The sequence below is a fragment of the Lutra lutra genome, chromosome 12 (genome assembly GCF_902655055.1).
Source record: "Lutra lutra chromosome 12, mLutLut1.2, whole genome shotgun sequence".
Taxonomy (NCBI): Eukaryota; Metazoa; Chordata; class Mammalia; order Carnivora; family Mustelidae; genus Lutra; species Lutra lutra.
The window spans coordinates 91100736-91120048 of NC_062289.1; the positions used below are offsets into that span (position 1 = coordinate 91100736).

General features: G+C 48.2%; 1 protein-coding gene across 1 annotated transcript in view; it reads right to left on the minus strand.

The window, feature by feature from the left end:
• The window catches only part of NOS1 (nitric oxide synthase 1), a 171552-nt gene that overhangs the window by 33064 nt on the left and 119175 nt on the right, over window positions 1-19313 (minus strand). Inside the window, 10 exon segments of the mRNA XM_047698064.1 lie at window positions 587-731; window positions 3087-3172; window positions 3583-3777; window positions 5266-5367; window positions 8567-8741; window positions 10390-10529; window positions 13005-13146; window positions 15860-15951; window positions 16714-16876; window positions 18822-18967. Of these exon segments, the coding sequence (XP_047554020.1) occupies window positions 587-731; window positions 3087-3172; window positions 3583-3777; window positions 5266-5367; window positions 8567-8741; window positions 10390-10529; window positions 13005-13146; window positions 15860-15951; window positions 16714-16876; window positions 18822-18967 (1386 nt within the window).

A 19313-nucleotide genomic window follows, 5' to 3' on the forward strand; every position in this document is an offset into this window, starting at 1 on the left:
TTTTCCCAATAAATACGGTACAGTACTGTCAATGCATTTTCTCTTCCTTTTCGTTTTCTTAATAACATTTTCTCTAGGTTCCTTCACTGTAAGAATAGAGTATATAATACATACAACATACAAAACAGGTGTTAATCAACGTGTTATCATTAAGGCTTCTGGTCAGCAAGAGACTATTTTAGTAGTTAAGTTTGGGGGGAGTCGAAAGATATATGCAGATTTTCAGCACCTCAACCCCCATGTTGTACAAGGGTCAACTGTATGGACTTGCTAATTGAAGGCTCTGAGATTGAACTGTGTTTAATGCAGAGCTTTCCAAACTCACCCCCAGAACGTTTTCTCATAAACCCTCTAAGATTTGGCTCTGAGATGGGGTTTCATTTTGTGATTCCTGGACTCTCCTGGAAGGACATGGGAAGACGGGCCTCAAAGTCCCCTGCAATTTATGCAAATATGCATGTGCATGCTGAAGGGCACCTCGAGATGCGCTTTCATTCATTCTCAAAGGTTCTTCTCTGTTGACCTCCCTTCTTCCCAACTGTGTTCACCATGAAGGGCCAGGGAGCTGGCACTACCCCCTACTCACCTTGGCATCAAAGGCATGTTTGAAGATCTCACACAAGGTTTTAGCATAGGCCTGTGACTTGCCCGTTTCTGTGGCATAAAGGATGGTCGCCTTGACCCTCTTGGCCATTGCTTGCCCCATGAGCTTGGCTGAGAACTTGACAGCTCTGGGGAGAAGAGGATGGAGAGGAAAATGGGAAATGTAGAAAGGAGGGAAGATGCTAGACTGGGGCTTTTGGGCAAGAACCAATATCCCTGAAAAGTAGTGGGAGAGAACTTACTCTCTTGATCTCTGATGGTTTCAGGGACACTAGAAGCCCGAGTCTAGCAACATATTGACCTTTTTATTAAACCCTCCAGAGCAACTAGTCATGAGCTAACACAGTTGGTTAGTTTTGTTAGTTTGTTGCTTGGTTGACCAATTCCAGTCTTGAGAACCTTGGTTTGCCAAGCATGGCCCCCATATATGATCTTTCATTCCATCAAATGTTTCTTGGGTGCTAACTCATGTGCCGGGCATAGTTATATGAGCTGAAAAATATAGACATGTAGCTATCATGAAGCTTTAATTCTAGTGTGTGTGTGTGTGTGTGTGTGTGTGCGCGCGCACGCACATGCGAGAGAGAGAGAGAGAGAGAGAGAGAATATATCACTAGTAAATCACCAGGTATTGAGTTAGAAGGAATTTAGAGGTTTATAAATCCACGAAGGAAGGACTAAATCAGGCTTCATCTTCAGGGTCTTGCACAGAGCCTGATAGCTAACAGGCACTAAATAAATACCCATCGAAAGAGGAAATGAATTTTAAAGATGCTGTTCCCACCAAAGCCCTGGGGAGTTTGAATAGCAAGGCTGGGCTCTTTTCAGTTAAATGGAGAATTCAGAACCTGGGTTCCTTCCTTCCTGTTGATGAGGGCATAGGGGTGGCAGAGAGGCAGAGGCTCAGGAAGGCCTGGGCTCACCTCCCGAGCCAGCATCCCTGGTCCAACGAGGATCCTTGGAGTAGGCAAATTGTTAATTACCCCCACCTGGGGATGATTGGTGGTAAATACATTTTTGAGAATCAGGGAAACCACCCACACTGCAGGAGGACCCCGAGCTCAGGAGGAGAAACAGAAAAGAATAAAAGGTGTCTGGAGGATTCCCTTTGAGTGATCGGAGCATAAAAAAGCATCTATAATTAACTACCATTGTTTCTATCCCACACTTAATAGTGCAATTAATGTTTTAGATTTCTTCCTCCTTTTTCTTCCCGAAACAGTTGAACTGAAGCGAAGCCGAAGGCTGCCCTCCCCGAGAATATCTGTGATTCTCTTGTTAGAGAAAGAATGGTTGCTGATGTGTTCTTGTGTGGCTGGAAGATGGGGATTAGGTGGAATGAGAGAGAGGGGAGGAAGACAGAGGGAGAGAGATGGCATGAGCCATGTTAATGGAGCCAGAACCTAGGTTTGGAGTCACCAGGGCCTGGCTTGCATGGCATGGATGGCATCTGTAGGGATTGCACCCTGAGAGTGTTGGACCAGAGGGTGCTGATAGAAAAGCCACTCAATGCATGCCCAGATTCTCTGCCAAAAGGTTAACTCCAAACAGGGGTCTGTGCTGACGGGGTCTGAGGAGTTCACTTTCTTTAGGAGAAGGCTGGCCTCCCCATCAGATCATCTCAGTCACCCCCCACCTCATTAGTCAGCGGGTCCCTTGGTTGGCCACACATTCTCCAGGAATTATTACTCTTTGGTGGCTTGGCCCATAACCTCTTTCCCTCCCTCCTTCGCTCAGTTAAGTCTCTTCATCTCGTTCTTCAGCCCAATTGTCATCTTCTGAAGGAAGCCCTCTCTGACCTCCCAAACTCGGTTAGCTCTATACACGGCACCATGAATCAGCCCTCAATGGCACTTGCAATGTTTACTGTATTTGTGTGATTCTTGGAAAATGAACGGCTGTGAGCTTTGACAGGAACAACATTGATCTGGCTCATCAGGCATCGCTGGAGACCAGCACAGTGCCCGGCACAAGGTAGACCCTCAGTATTCATTTCTTGGCCAAATGAATGAATGAATGAATGAACGAGTGATGTTAGAGTTCAGCCCTGGGTGAGAGCCCTCTTGAGTTGGCTCATCCCAGTTCCTCCCACCTCTGGGTTCAGTGACTTCCTGTTGGTAGCTTGAAATTGGCCATGTAGGAGTAGTTACACCATGGAAATTGGCAAATGTTACAAATCTACATCATTATTATTACTAGAACCACTCTTGTTATTTTTCGGAGAGCTGGCTTATCAATAGGCCACTGCCCTTCAGACAAGAATTTAGGACATGGAAGTGAGGAACGTGAGGTTGGGAAGGAAAAAAGTTGAAGCAACATCCACATCTCAGACCCTCAGGCAAAGAAGGCATGAGGGGGTCAGAGAAGATGGAGAAGCCACATCACATGAGAGGTCAGAGGCACAAGCATCTGCCCAGCCTCCTCTTTTGGGACTCTCTGAGTTTGGAGGCACTTCTGTCCCCCACCCACTTGAGGTGACTTACTCTGCCAGTTTCTTGAAGCCAATGGCTCGCCGCTTTGTGGGGGTCCCATTGGTACCTTTCCAGACGTGGGTGTTCCAAGGCTCAGGCTGGGAAGAGAGGACCATGGTCAGTGTAGTGAGGAAGTCTAGTTCCCCTTAGGGGACACGCAGGACTTCCTGGGTGCTTTGGTTGCCCAGCTATGTCCAACCCTCAGTCCTTGAAGGGACTGATTCTGCTGCTGGTGTACATAGGGGTTTTTGTACAGAGTGGCTGGTCCAGTCTCCCTGCATTGTCCATCTAGACTTTCCACTCAGCCCTCGATCCTTCTCAAACATTCTCCAGAGGACCCCATTAGTCTCTGAACTAGAGCTGTGCTGGCCAATATGGTAGCCGCCAGCCACATTGGCCATGGCACCCTTGAGTGCCCAAAAAGCAAGTCTGAATTCAGACATGCTTGAAGCAGAACATGCATCCCAAATATTGAAGATTTAACCAAAGAGGCAGAGAGGGGCAGGACCTGGTATTCGAAGGAGGGGGTGAGCCGGTAGTTGAGCATCTCCTGGTGGAAGACCGGGGTGATGCTGCCGGACATGGGGGGCACAATCCACACCCAGTCAGCGGGGCAGCCCCCCCGGCAGCGGTATTCATTCTCCATGTGCTTAATGAAGGACTCGGTGGCCGAGTGGTGGTCAACAATGGTCACTTTGTCACTCTGTGGGAAGAGAGGGGACGGGGAGTCAGGAAGGAAAGGAAGCTGGGTTATTTCGGGACTCCCGTCCCCATCGAGCAGCGTTTCCCAGAGGGGGTTCCTGGAGACGACGTGTGACGGTGTGAAGTGATTCTCCATACGTCCCTCTCAGTTGTACCCAGGGGAGAGTCTCCTTTTGGTGCTAACCCGTTTTTAATGCCTCTCTTGCCAATTTTCCTCTCTCCTTCCTCCCCCACCACCATTTTTCACCAGAGAGAAGAACCTCAGGCAGCACTGAGTCAGAATTTAACAACTCTATATTGTTTCCCTTGTGTTTATTTGCTTATTAATTTACTTAATATTATAATTACCTTCTATTTATGGCAACTGATACTGACCCTACATTTATGGTGCTGATGTAAAATCCTCTTAAACATTTTTAAGTACTCAGGAGGAGTTTATTAAAATTAAGACACAGAAATTGCGGTGGAGGTGGGTGGACTGCCTATCTAGGTAACCCGCCCCCGGGGCCCGTGCTGGTTGGCTGGTCTGGATTTGAACCTTGTCTGAAGAGCGCTTTCCCTCTCTGTCCACAAACCCTTACCCCTTTCTGCATCTTCCTTCCTCAATTCCTCATCCTGCTCATATCTCTCCTATCTCTGGCTCACCGGTCTTCATCCCAGGCCCCCAACCCACCAAACTATGCTCCATCCTTCTCAATGACTCCCCAAAACTCACTCCTCCACACTTAAGACAGAAGAGGGGACTTCCTTCCCCCTCATGCCAACTCAACCTGTCTCTTCCCTGGGATGTTCCTGCGTGTGCCCATTCTCCCTATGCCTAACATGGAGGCCCATAGTCCATATTCATATGTATCCATGACTTGATTCGTTCATTCTACTGTGTGTGCCTTCCATGGATGACTAGAAGAGCCTAGGTTCCCAGACTCTCAGCCCCCAGAGACAGGCTAGCTGGTGTCTATTACAGAGAGTGATCTCTGTTCTACAGTCTTCTATAGACTTCTGCCTGGGAGAAGGCCAGCTCATGCCTGTCACCCTGGCATAATTATTAGCAGTATCTTCCTTTTGCTCTCAAAGTCTCACAGTTTAGATACTAAATTCTACAGCTATCCTGTGTAATTCCACCTACCAGATCCACACGTTCAGAGGGCCGATATGCTTCTGATAACGAAGATGGGTATTCGTGTATGCTATGTGATAGTCTGAACCCCAAAGAGGTGGCAAGACACAGAGGATGCCTGCCGTCCCAATTCCAATAAATCATAAGCAACAAGTCTCAATGCCCCTCCCCCCACCTATTCATCTCTTCCTCAAACAGTCTCCACCCAAGATCCAAAACGGAGATCAAGCATGTGTGTTGGGAAGTAGAACTTGCTGGTGAACAGATCTCCCCCCTCCTGGTAGCCAGGTCTCTTGACCTTCTGTTCCAAGCCTCTGGAAGGCTTTAGTGCTCCCTGGAGACTTGCCAACCAGGGCATGTGCCCTGCACTACCTGGAAGCTATAGAGAACAGCAATGTTGATTTCCACCAGCGCCTGGTCCTTCCACAGGGAGGACGTCTTCCTCATGTCCAAGTTCATCTTCTTGGCCACTTCCTGAAACAGGAGCGAAACACAGACTCACAGGCTGGGCCACCGCAGGAGAGACAGGGCTACCAATGAACTTCTTCACCAAGTAGTTAACTCACTGCCAGGCTGACAAACTCACTCAAAAGACTTTTCTATTGAGAACCCACTGGTAGCAGAAAGCTAGAGTGACTTGGGTGGCCATTTTATTTTTGAGCTTACCTTCTAGTGAGGGAGAGAGACAGTTAATATTATGATAAATGCTAATTCCTAGGGAGAAAATAAGACAAGGGAGGGAGATGAAGAGGGATAAGGGGGCCAGACTGAGCCAGGGTACTCAGGAAAGACCCACCTCCACAGAAGGTGGCATTATCGGGTGAGACCCAGATGATGAGAAGAAGCAAGATAATATCTGCAGGTCTACGGAGGGAAGGTTCTAGGCAGAGAGAACAGCCCAGGTGCAAAGACCCCGAGGTGGGATCAGGCTTGTACCATCTGAGATATAGAAAGAAGGCCAGTGTATTTGAGGGGCAGGAGCAGTAAGCCAGGGGAGTTGGTGGGAGAGAGAGGCAGGACTGGATCGTGCAGGATTTGGGATAAGCCTAGGAGTCAGGATTTCATTCCAGATATCATGGAGAGGGTCTTTGGAGGGTTTTAAGCAGAAGAGTGGGTCTGGAAGTGACATCATCTGCTTTCTAGAAGGAAAAGCTCTCCACTGATCCTGCTCTATGTCTGGAGAGTAGCCATGCTTGGGATCCACATTGCAGGGGCTTTGAGCTCAGGGGAACACCTGCCTTGAGTCTATCTGACAGATAAGGAAACTGAGGCTCAGTGAGATCCATAGAGCCATTTGGCCTTGGAGCTGGGGCCCAGGCAGGGGCCCAACCTCCAACACCCGAGAGCAGCTACCCAGCTAGCCGACTGCATTGGCTACAATGGAAACAAACCAGCTCCTGACAACTCGAGCTGAACCAGGGGCTGATGTCAGGAGTGGGGAGGACCCAACGGCAAATTCATTAATTAGAGCTTTGCTTTTCCTTCCTCTGTCAATTCTAGTCACTTGTGGGAGCCCAGGTCTCATTATGGGGCTAGGAGGCGACAATTTCTCAAGTTTGGGGAAACGGCTTCCCAGCCCAGCTGTCAACATTTATACATAACAGAGATTGGACTGGGAGGGCTGGTGCGGGAGTGTGTCTCATTTAAGTTACTTGGGGAGTACTGCCTACAGTGGAAATGTAAGCAGAGACCACGAAAGCAGATCTCATATTAATCCATTCTTTGCGGCTGGGGTGCTAGGGTCTGCTGTGGTCCTTTGGCAGTGACACGTCCACAGAAAGAAAGAAATTTTCTGCTTTCCATAAATACATACAAAACTTGAGTTATCTTATGAGAGAGCAAAGTGTCTGTGGCCATGATGTTGCCATTGTAACTTCCCCACCATTACTGTGGTTACAAGAATGGAAAGCAGTTGCAGGGGGAAAAAAAAAAAAGACTCTATGATTAAAAAAAAAAAAAAAATCCCCAGATGTGATTGGAGCCACATCTATGGAAATTGCCTAAAACATCTTTTCCTTTCCTGCTGTAAGTTTGCAGAGATCAGTGGCTGCCCAGTAGAATCTTCTAGGGAGCTTTGAAAAATGCTGGTATTGAGGCTCTATCCCTAAGCAATTATATCTAAATCCCGGTGAGTGGGACTCCGGCATAATATAGTCCCCTAGGTAATTCCAGTGTGTGGCAAGGCTGAGGACCCCTGGCTTCCGTTTCCAAGCTAATACCCATGGGATTTTTAAAAAAATTGAGACATCGTGGGCATATAACATTGGTGTCAGTTTTAGGTATACAGACTTAAGGTGCTGGTTTGATACATTTACATAGTGCAATATGATTACCACTGTTAGTTAACACCTCTATCATGTCACATAATTATTATTTCTTTTTCTGTGTTGGGAACAATTAAGACCCAGTCTCTTAGCAACTTTGAAGTTTATAATTCAGTATTGTTGACTATAATTACTCTTCTCTGCATTAGATTTCCAGAACTTATTTATCTTTCTGCTGCAAGTTTGCACCCTGAAACATCTCCTCCCTAACTCCCCCATCCACCAGCCCCTGGTAACCAGCATTCTGTTCTCTCTTTATGAATTTGGCTTTTTTAGATTCCACATACAAGAGATATCGCAAAGCATCTGTCTTTCTCTGTCTGACTTATCTCACTTGGCACAATGTCTTCAAGGTTATGCATGTGAACACCCATGGACTTTATTTTGTTATTATTTCTAAAGATTTTACTTATTTATTAGAGAGAGAGAGAGAGAAAACAGTCACAGGCACGGGGAACGGCAGAGGGAGAGGGAGAAGCAGATGCCCCACTAAGCAGGGAGCCCGATGCGGGGCTCGATCCCAGCACCCTGGGATCATGACCTGAGCTGAAGGCAGAGGCTTAAACCACTGAGCCACCCAGGCACCCCACACCGTAGATTTTAACAACAGAAACCTAATGCTTGATTATGAGTTCCAGTCTTGCCTTATTTACTGTGTGACATAAGCCACAGTGCTTAACTTCTCTGTTTCTCTTGCCTCCTTTGAAACACCGCCGGCCACGGCAGACAGTTGTTAGGAATAACAGTTGCTGGCAAGACCACAGCTATCCTGAGGCATCTGCCAGATTTGAGCTCCAGACGCTACCCTGGCAGCCCTTAGTAGATGAGGATGACTCAGCCAAGGAGGGAATCAGACCCTCCACAGAGACGTGCATATGCTGACACACCACTGCCAATCCTCCTCCCTTGTTTTTCAGGAAAGAGGCAAGATACATCCCGAGTTCATGGGTCATTTTCAAACCATTCTAATAAAAGGCTGTGTAAGCCGGATGGTTAGGAACTTGGACCATAAGTCAGACTGAATTCTCATCCCCACTCTGCCACTGGCTAGCTGGGTGACCTTGAGCTTGTCCTCTAACCTCTGAAAGGCCTCAGCTTCCTCATCTGTGAAATGGGGATTATCAGATGCAGAGGTGATACACAGTGCTTGGCACAGTGCCTAGATCACAGCCCCTGTGCTGTTCCCGCGGTAGACGATCTGGGATTACCAAGGGCTTCACCCACGGTGCAGCCTCTGTTCTAACCTCTTCGGGTTTCCAAGACCCAAAGCTCGGACGTGGGGATGGAGTGCTGGGCCCGCCCCCTCTGCCTCCTGCCTGCCCATTGTGATGGCCGGGGAGGGACCTCACCTCCAGGATGTTGTATCGAGAGTTGTCACAGTAGTCGCGGACGCCGATCTCCGTGCCCATGTACCAGCCGCTGAAGGGGCAGGCGCTGAACTCCAGGCCGCCAATCTCCAGCAGCATGTTGGACACAGCGGGGAGGCCATACCACTTCAGGCCCAGATCCTTGAACCACTCAAACCTGCGAACAGCGACACGACCCAGGTCACCACGGGGCAGGAGACTCTCAGGCAGACGCATGGGTGGGGCAGTCGGAGTCCGGGGATGTGGAAATGCCAGCAGCCTCCTGGGCCTCACAGGGTCAGCCCCTGACCCCTGGGCTCCATTTCAGACCGGTAGGATCGCAGGCTCCACAGCTGGGCCCAATGATACACATTTTTAATGTGTCTCCCAGGTGATGTGGAGGAACATGCAAGCCTGGGAGCCACAGCACTGGGCTGCCATTGATCTCCCGAACCCATTCTGAAAGCTAATCCAGGAGGAAGGGAGTCTTGCCAAATTCCTTCCTACCCCAGGGCCTTTGCACGGCATGTCCTTCCTCCTTGGATCCTTTCTCTTCCTTCTGTGTCTGCCCAGCCCTTACCTAACCTTTAATTCTCAGCTAAAATATTGCTTACTCTGTAAGCCCTCCCTGACACTCAGTTTAGGCTGGGTCAGGTGGATTGATGCCTCTGGGGATCATAAAATTTCTTTTGTAGCACTTTATTAGAATTAAATATTTATTTAGGTAAGAGTATGTGTAAGTCATACTTTTGGGATGGAGAACACCATGGAGGCAGCGACCAACTCAGCTATGAAGGGTTGCACAGTGCCTGGCCCAGAGCAGGATTCATAAACCATGTTGGTGGAATGCATTGCTGAATGTAGGCCAGGTTTCACTGGGAAGATTGGGTGAGTTCCCAGATACTGGGCAGTGTCAGGAGCCTCAGGAAACGTGCTCCCTCTCCAGGGATGGGACGAGGGTGAAGTCATTAAGGCTCTAGCCTTGGGTACAAAATTTAAGAGGGCTCTAACAAACCCAGTAATCAAGACCAGTACTATTTTTTTTTTTACATTATATTCTAAATTAACTCCATGTTTTCCAAACAAAATCAGTGCCCCCCTCCAAAAAAAATCCACAACAAACCATCAAAACTTTAAATAAAGACAGGTCTCACCTTGCACATGCATGCACGGCTCACCTTGCTTGCTTTACCTGAATTTCAGCCCTGAACTGGATCCTGTCTTTACTTAAAATTTTCACATAAACATTTTAAAATGAAAGTTTGATAAATTTTTTGATACAAAAATTAATTTTTATAAAAAGATTTCATTAAATAATATTTGGATTATTGAGCTTTTTGCCCTCCTCACCCCCATTTTGCCTCCAAGGTCAGGGTCTCACTATGGATTTCCTTCACTCTCAAAGTGTGAATTCCATTCATGCTGCTGGCCCGGCTCTTACAGTTCCTTCCTGGCTCCAAATTCCTTCTGGACTTGACTCACGTCAGGTCACATAGTTTTAAACAGCTCTATTTAAAATGAGTACCCACAACAAGATAAGAGGTGCTTCTGGCTTTCTGGAAAGCTGGAAAAAGGCTGGAGAAGGGCAGGTCCCGGTTGACTGCATAGAAGTGGGGTGAGGAGGGAGATTATGGTTCAGAAGAGATGGTCATCCCCTGGCTGGTCAAGGAAGACTTACTGCTTGGGGGAATCCACTGTGAGCAAGGAACCAAGACCCCCCTTCTGCCTCTGTCTGGGCTAGAGGGAGAGTTGGGGGTTAGGGAGAGGCAGAGAGGGGCACTGGGTGAATCCCCCCCTCCTCCCCTCCCCCTGCCAGTTCCTCTTACTTGGGGTGCCTGATAGGCACTTCCAACACCAGCTCTGGGGGAATCTGGAACAACTCGGGGTCATTGCCGTTGGCCTGGAGCAGGAGTGGCAGGACGTCGAAGCGGCCCCTTGGGGGTTTCCAGCCCTGCTGGACGCAGATCTGCAACCAGAAGTGGCCAGGTCACACCACCTCCACTGCTACTGTACCCCAGGCCCCAGCCACAGCGGCGGGGGGAGGAGGCGCAGAGATCCCAGTGCAAGCCGGCCAGCGGCACTTTCCTCTGGAGGCTCTGGGCCCCATTGTTCTTGCCCACCGGGGACTCCCGGATGCCAAGAATGGGATCTGACTTATCTACACCACCCTCGAGCCCAGGGTCTGGCACGTCCTAGGTACTCACTCTGGAACTGCGTGCATCGGGTACCCTGAGATAGAGAACCTACCACATTTGATGAGGGCAGAATGATTAGAATTTGCGCATAAACGCATCTGTTAGAGCAGATGTTGAATCGAAATATAAAGCACGCCACATAGGTAATTGAAAAATTTTTAGTAGCTACATGTAATTTAATTTAAATTTTAATTTTTTAATTTTAATTGTTTAAAAAGATTTTATTTATTTACTTGACAGAGAGAGACAGAGTCAGAGAGGGAACACAAGCAGGGGGAGTGGGAGAGCTTCCCGCTGAGCAGGGACCCTGATGCAGGGCCCGATCCCAGGACCCTGGGACCACGAGCCGAACTGAAGGCAGATGCCTAAGGACTGAGCCACTGAGGTGCCCCTTAAATTTTAATTTTTAAATAAGATTTTATTTATTTGAGAGAGAGAGAGAGGAAGAGTGAGTGGGAGAAGCAGACTCCCTGCTGGTCAGGGAGCCTGATATGGGGCTCAATCCCTCATGACCTGAGCCGAAAGCAGACACTTACCCGACTGAGCTACCCAGGCTCCCCTTTAGTAGCTACATTTGAAAAAGTAAAAAAAGAGCCCAAATATAAAGCAAGTGAAATAATTTAAATAATAGGCTCATTTAAATAATATATTTTAATTTCAATAATATTTGATTATTAATGATCATCATAATTATAATATTTACTATATCGGTATTAACTTATCAATATTATATTAAATAAAGTACCGATAGCAATATATTCTAATAATATATTTAACATTTAAGTTAAATATGTAATATAGTTATCTGATAAATATATCAAATATATATAACATAAAATTAAATGTATTAATCATCATTAATGTCATAATGATAAATTCTTAAACACATTATTCATATTACTATAATAAAAGACATTTAACAAATGTCAATACATTTATTAATTCAATCGGTATATTAATTTTTAATAGATATAATAGTCTAAAATTATCCACAATATTATTTCAATATGTAATCAAGATGAAAATTATTAATGAGCTATTTTCCACTCTCTGTCTTGTTCTCAGTCTTCGAAATCTGGTGTGTGTGTTACACTTACAACACACCTCAATTTGGATTTTTCTGGGGCTCACCAGCCACACGTGGCCAGGGGCTGCCCCACTGGACAGCACAGGGAGAGTGGGTGTTTCTGTCTGCAGTGTCCGTAGAAAGAGGAAGCACGAAATCAGGGACTTAGGAGAACACGAGCTGTCAGCAAGGTTTCTGGAGACAGAAGGGGAAGAAGACGCTGTGGCGTTTCTGTTCCGGTGGCCAGGAGGACAAGGTCAGCCAACTTTGCAGTTAGCGCTCAGCCAAGTGGAGCCGAGAGTCTGGCTGAGTCGGAACAGGTGCAACTCCTGGTCGCCCTGGTTACAGCCCCTTCTCCTCCATAATAGTATTTTAATAAGAAAAGCCACATGCAAATGAAGTCAGCTGTCATGAGGGACTGGAGAAGCATTTGATCTTGCCAGCTCTGTCCTGAGGGGTGGTGTTTGAGGAAAGAACAGAGATGAACTTCAACTGGGGATGAGTGGGTGATAAATAAGGGGAGCCGGGCTGTGTGCCCGAGCTCGTTCTCGGCATGGGTCTGCCTGCGGTGTCTCCTACGGGCACAGGTGCTGGAAGCTCCCGTGCATTACCTGTCATACCTGTCTGCAGCCCCATAGATGGGGAGATGGTGGTGTTCATTTTCCTGTCGGCTTTTATGAACTGACTTGGGCCACCAGAAACTGGGGTCGTCTTGGCACGATGCAGAGACAAGCTCATCCAAAGAAGGGCTGGGTAGCTAGACCCGGGTAAACGGATAAGTTTGATGTATTACCCGGCTCAGAAACGGTATACGTGTCAGCTCCTCTCTGGCTCGTGGGAGGCAGATGTGGACTGCACGTCCAGCCTTCTCTGTGCTCATTTGGTGGCTTTGGGTAAGTCACTGGGCTATGGTGAGACTCAGTCTAGTCATCTGGGAAGTGGGACAACAGTTCCTATCATGAGAGCTGGGGGAGGTGATGGATGAAAATGACCAAATGGCCAGCTGGAAGGGCACCAGACGGAGTGGGGGCAGCCAAAAGGAGCAGGAGGTCTGGAGAGGAGTCAGTGGTACCCCACTGGCTGCTTTCCCTATGGCGATAACATTAAAGTAAGAAAAGGCTGTGGATGAAGCCAGTTTGGGGGAATTCAGAGCCCAGGCGGGGGCCACGGGGGCACATACCTCTGTGAATTCCACATTGGCTGGGTCCCCTAGGATAGAGCCATCGGGCTGCTTGTAGCCAGCATAGCGGATGAGCTGAGAGTTCCAGACCCGGAAATCGTGCTTGCCGTCGGTTCTCTGCGGAAATATGGTGATGGCAGACCTGGGGCAGAGAGAGGGGGATGTGTGCTGTCAGGGCGGGGCTTGCACCTCACGGACTTACTGGAAAGGGTGTCACCCAGTGCGTGAGGCTCAGGACGGATGACCTCTGTGCCAAGGTCCCCAAGGGACCACGGAGCTGCTGTTGGAAGGGAGGGACTACAGAAGCACTGGTCTAAGGCAGGGTGGAGGATGGGAGGTCCCACGCCAGCCCACTGAAGAGCAAAGATTGCTGCCCTAATTGGAGACTCAAACACTCTTGACGTGGGCTAGTTTCCCAGGGGTCTTTGGCAGCAGGTGATCTCCAGGGAAATAATGTGGGATCCTCCTTCCCTCTAAGAGCCCACCAATGATTCCTAGTTCCAGTCTTGCTCTTATCTCCATCCTTAACATCTCGCCCCACCCGCCCACCCCCAGTACCGTTGGGAAGTCTACACACTTACAGCTAAGAAGAACCCCTAGTGTTTCCCCTGCACTCACATTTATTTGCTTTAAACGAAAACTGGAGATCGCCACTGGCCTCGCCTACCTAAACAGGCAGCTAGGAGACCATATACCATTATTACATTGCAGGAAGGTGTTGTGCTCTGGGGAGCACCTCTGATGGGGAGATCAGCAGAGTTAGAGAGGTGTTATGGATGTCTCCTCACCAAACTGAGACTTCCTCTTTAGCATCATCAGAAGGATTGAAAACAATAGAAAGGAGAATGACTTCTTCACAATGTGGTTCAATGCGAACTCATCCCAGGAGCTCTGGCCACCCCGGCTCGTCAGCGCCATTTGCGGACTCAATCCCAGGCTAGGGGAGCCGCCACCCTGGCTTGTGCCCACGTGAGGATCACGGGGCAGGTCCAGCCCATTGCTTGGAGATCTCCTCCTCTACACATTCTGCCACTGGAGCGTGGCCCTGCTGCCCATGTTGGCAGGAACCCTTCTCTGCTGTCATGTGCCCAAATTCAAGGCCAGACTCAGATTCACTTCCTCTACAAAGCATCCTGTCTTATCTGTTCCCAGGGCCACCTCCTTTCTGAGTACCTGTGGGTCTTTACCGTGTGCCTAAGACTGTGTTTCATTTAATACTGCAGGGAAGGTGCACTGCACCAGGTGGGGGTGAGTCTAGAATGAGGGCTGAAGGTAGGAGTCCCACGGAGCCAAGAGTGCTCTCAACAGCCTCCCAGCAAAGGCGCCATATTGGAGATGAACACAGAATGAGTCAAACTGACAGCGTTCCCTTCAGCAGTAAAACACACTGCTGTTTCTTTGGTTGAGCACCAGATAAAGGGTGTTTGTGTAACATATATATTTAAAAAGTGTGTTTAGAAACACCAGAATCACACTCAGCGGGTGGAATGCTTACTCTGTGTGCGGGAACTGAGACCAACAGGAGAAACAGAACCCATTTATGTCTCCTAAACATAATTTCACTGAACGGGAGATTGAATGCCTTACATTTCCCTCTCCCTCCCTTCTTCTCCTTTGCCTGCCTTCTTCTGTTATGGCTAGATTATTTCTGTATATGGTATACATTCTCTGCTGGCCTTCCTATCATGTCCAGATGTGTGGTTGTCAAAAAAAAAAAAAAAAGAGAGAGAGAGAGAGAATCAGTTGAATATTTTCTTTAGGAGAAGATCTCAAGAAGCCCCAAAATTAATAACTAAAAAAAGGGGAGGTGCACTGTCTGGCTTTCGGTGATCCCCCCACCCCACCCAATATTGCTTTGTAATAGTACCATTTAGAAACTACCAGAACAGCCCCTAAGCTCCTGGAGGGCTGAGACCTCACTGGGCTCTCCTTTGACACTCAGGATATAGAGGATGGTTCTTTGATGTTCTCTGAGCTTTGAGGTCTTTTGGGAAAAGATAGAAAGACCAATTCCCCAAGCAGGCTCTGGGCTTCTATTACAGGCTCCTTCCCTCCTGGTGGGCTCAGCTGGAACGGCGTTTCCTTCTCAAGGAAGGGACATGGCCAGGAAAACCCATGCTTAATGCAAGCAAGCCACCTATGGGGATGAGTTCAGTGCAGGGAATCTGCATCTCCTTTCAGGGACTCTCCCTACAGTGGCACGCAGGGACCCACCACAGGGTGCTCCTCAGCAGCTGGGACCAGACACTGGGCCAGAACCGAGGGCAGAGGCCTGACAAGTAGAACTGGCCAGCCGCAGGGCCCTAGTCGTTCCCTTCCAGCAGCAACTTGCCAGCGCGGAAGCCACCAGCCCACACTGGAGCCTCCCTGCCTGAGCCTGTTGCCCAGGCCTTTGTTCTTTGTTTGGGGCGAGAGGAGCGCAAGGTGTGGCTCGGCTTGGTGGAACCTGAAGCAGCCATGCCCACAGCGACTGGAAGAGACATTGTCTTTTAAATCCAGGAACATTCTAAGACAGCTCCAGGCTACAGCAGGAGCCAGTACAAGCAGGTCACCACTGGCACTGGGATTTTCCGAGTCCTGGGAATGGGAAACACCCCTTCCTGCCCTTTCCAAGGGGTTGATACCGAACTGTGGGTTGAACGTGATTTTGGCCGCTGCAGCTTTGCAACCCATGCAGGAGTCCCAAGAGACAGGATATGGCAGGTGGGACAAAGCAGCCAGGACACCTCTCCCAGCTGGGCACCTCTCCCCGAGAGGAGAGGGGGAGCATTTCCTCGGCAGGCGAGCCAACTCCAGACCCAAGGGTCAATGCTTTGGGGACATGAGACGCCCCTCCCACAAGCTGGCAGGCTCACCTGAGGTTCCCTTTGTTGGTGGCATACTTGATGTGGTTGCAGATGTAGTTGAACATCCCGTGGGCCGTGGTGCAGTCGCGGGCATCAAACACCTGCCAGGGGCACGTGGTGAGAACGGGTGCCTCCTCCCTCCCTTCTCCACTCCCCCAGGGCAGCCGAGGAGAACCCAGAGCCCACTCCACCTGCTGCCCCACTCGGAAAGCGAGCACTCCGCTGATGAGAACTGGGCTGGGTTTTATAGTGTGTGTGTGTGTGTGTGTGTGTTTCTCTATCCTAATAAGCACAGTCAATCAAACCAGGAAAAACCCCCTGAAAGTAGGCATGGTGTGTAGGTACAGGTGGCTACAGGATGGTGAGTAAAGGAGAGACTTGGGTGGGCTGTATATATTTCCCGCTGAGTTACTAGGGATCAGGGATTTAAAAACAAAACAAATGACAATCAAACAAACCTCCCTTGGTCTTGATAACGAAACTACCTGCAACTTCAGACTATTCCCGTGGGGTGGGGGGGTAGAAATCTTAGCAGGGGACGCAGAATCTAACGCTTTCAGGGAGTAGACAGAGAATATAAATCAGAGAGTAGGAGGAAGACAAAAGGGAATGGTAGGGTCTGTGGTAAAGTGCAGAGCATAAGCCTCACCAATGGATGTGCAAGTTCCTTTTTTAAAAAAAAAAAACAACCACTGTGTTGGCTCAATGAGACATGACTATGAGGCAGAGTCAGTCATGACCTGAGAATCTGGGCCCCTGTGACCACCACCTGCTATCTCACTGTGACTTCTAGGTACCCCTGGAAAGAGCTGACCCTTGTTAAGGCTCCTCCCTCCCCACCCACCAAAGAGCTCACTGCCTACCTGCAGCTTGGACCACTGGATCCTGCCAACGCAGCGGGACGCGTTCCGCCAGGCGTGCTTTGCCCCGTAGATGAGCTCCGTGTCTTTGAGCTGGTAGGTGCCCGTGGTTTCAATCTCTTTGTTCACCTCTTCCAGCCTCTCTGTGTGCGCTTTGGAGCCAAATCTGAGTGAGGAAGGAAGGGACATGGGAGTGTCACCTTCTCTCCTGAATTCGGGGTTGGTGGAAGGAGCGAACCATTCCAGGAGGGCAAAAGCCACAGCAAGTCTGAGCTGATATGTGGACACAACGGTCAAGCACAAGCAGACTGCGAACTCAGATGCCCATGAAGGCCCAGCAGTGACCGAACTGTCTGGGTGTGGACTTTGGCCAGCGGGCGAGCCTATGTCTGGTTCAAAGTGGGTAGCTAGTACTCTGCTGGTAGGAATGGGGGCCCAGGGAGGCCAAGTCTCATTTCAAGAGAAACTAGAAATCTGATTTTTATTTTTATGTATCTATTTATTTATTTTTAAAGATTTGATTTTTAAGTAATCTCTACATCCAAGGTGGGCCTCGAACTTATAACCCCAAGGTCAAGAGTCATGTGCTTCACCAGCTGAGCCAGCCAGGTACTCCTGGAAATCTGATTTTTTTAAATTTAATTTATTTTTGATTTATTTTTAAATATTTTATTTATCTGACAGAGAGAGAACACAAGCAGGGGGAGCAGGAGAGGGAGAAGCAGGCTCCCTGCTGAGCAGGGAGCCTAACGTGGGGCTCAATTCTGGGGTCCTGGGGGGTCATGATCTGAGCCAAAGGCAGACGCTTAAGCGACTGAGCCACCCAGGAACCCCTGGAAATCTGATCTTTAAAGAGAACTCTTCTAATTTTTAAATGATGACAAGGAATTCAATTTTAGAAAGTTGAAAATATTATTATGAAAAATTTGGGGCTTACAAAAAAGTGTTGAGAATAGTATATATAACGAACACCCAGGCCTAAGTAAAAACAAATAAGAAATGATATTATAGTTCCTTGGAGACTATGTTCCCATTATAACCCACTTTCTTCCCAAAAGTGTCTCATGCTTTTTTTTTTAGATTTATTTATTTTTTTTTTTTTAAAGATTTTATTTATTTATTTGACAGAGAGATCACAAGCAGGCAGAGAGGCAGGCAGAGAGAGGAGGAAGCAGGCTCCCTGCTGAGCAGAGAGCCCGACGCGGGGCTCGATCCCAGGACTCTGAAAAAATCATGACCTGAGCCGAAGGCAGCAGCTTAACCCACTGAGCCACCCAGGCGCCCCTTTTTAGATTTATTTATCTATTTCAGGGCGTGAGAGTGTGCGTGTGCACATGCTCAAGTGGGGGGAGGGGCAGAGGGGGAGAGAATCTCAACCACACTCTGTGCTGAGTGCAGAGCCTGATGTGGGGCTTGATCTCACGACCCTGAGGTCACAACCTGAGCTGATTCAGGAGTCAGTCGTTCAACCAACTGAACCACCCAGGGATCCCCATCTTATGCTTTTCTTTATATATTTTTCATATGTATAAATAGTCCCTAAATCACGTACAGTATATTTAAAAAGTTTATATAAAGGGTGCTACCCTGAATGTATTATTTTATAAACTTATTCTTTCTTCCTTTTACATAGTTATTTGAGAGCTTTGTGCCCATGAACATGCTGGGTGCTGACTGGCTCATTTTTTGCAGCTGTATAATATTCCACGATTTGGAAAATACCACCAGTTACTCACACAGTCTCCTGTTGAAGGAGTTGAGGTGATTTCCTGTTGGTTCTTTGATTTTAATTTTTTTCCCCTGTCAATAACAATATCTCAGTGAACATTTTTACGTATGTCTTCTGGTGAACGAGTGTGAGAGTTTAAGGTAGTATGCCTAGACACGGAATTACTCGAAATGCTTCAAATTTAAGCAATGCTTTGCAGGCCAAACAAAGACATTTCTGGGGGCCAGATGTGGCCCTGGAGCCACCAGCTTTCAACTTGTGTGTGTGGAGGGCAGAGCCTTCATGCTTAGGTCTTGGTTCAGCTATTGTAGTGCTGCGGCTGAAGTCTTTGTCCTGGTACTCGGTAATTCACCCAGGGGCCCCAAAGTCAACATACACTTGCCTTTTAATTGATGAGTAGTACTGATCAATGAACTCTTTGGCGAGAGGGAAGAGCTGTTCTTTTGTGCGGACGTCTTCAGGCCTTCGTATTTGCTGAGAAGGGAGCATGATAGAGCCCATACAGATGTGCTCGGTGCACCCTGTTTCCTGGAGGGAAAAGAGAGAGTTGGAGGATCTCTTGGTTTTAACACAAGGGGGGCTGTGGGCCTGGATCTGACATTTGTTGTGGAGTTTACCTGGCCTTTAATTCCCAGATGGGATTTCTCAAGTACTCAAATCATTGTAGGATGTGGTCATCAGTCAAGGAGAAGATAGACAGGCAGTGTTTTAAGGTTCTGAAAATGTTTGTTCTACTCAACGAGGGGAAGAGGGGTTTTCTGATTGGCACTCCCTGGTAATCAGATTAATTGGTACCTAAGTACTTTTTTGATTCTATGTTGATCATGGAATCATGTTCATGATTCGTGTTATAGTCACTCACTCGAACACATCT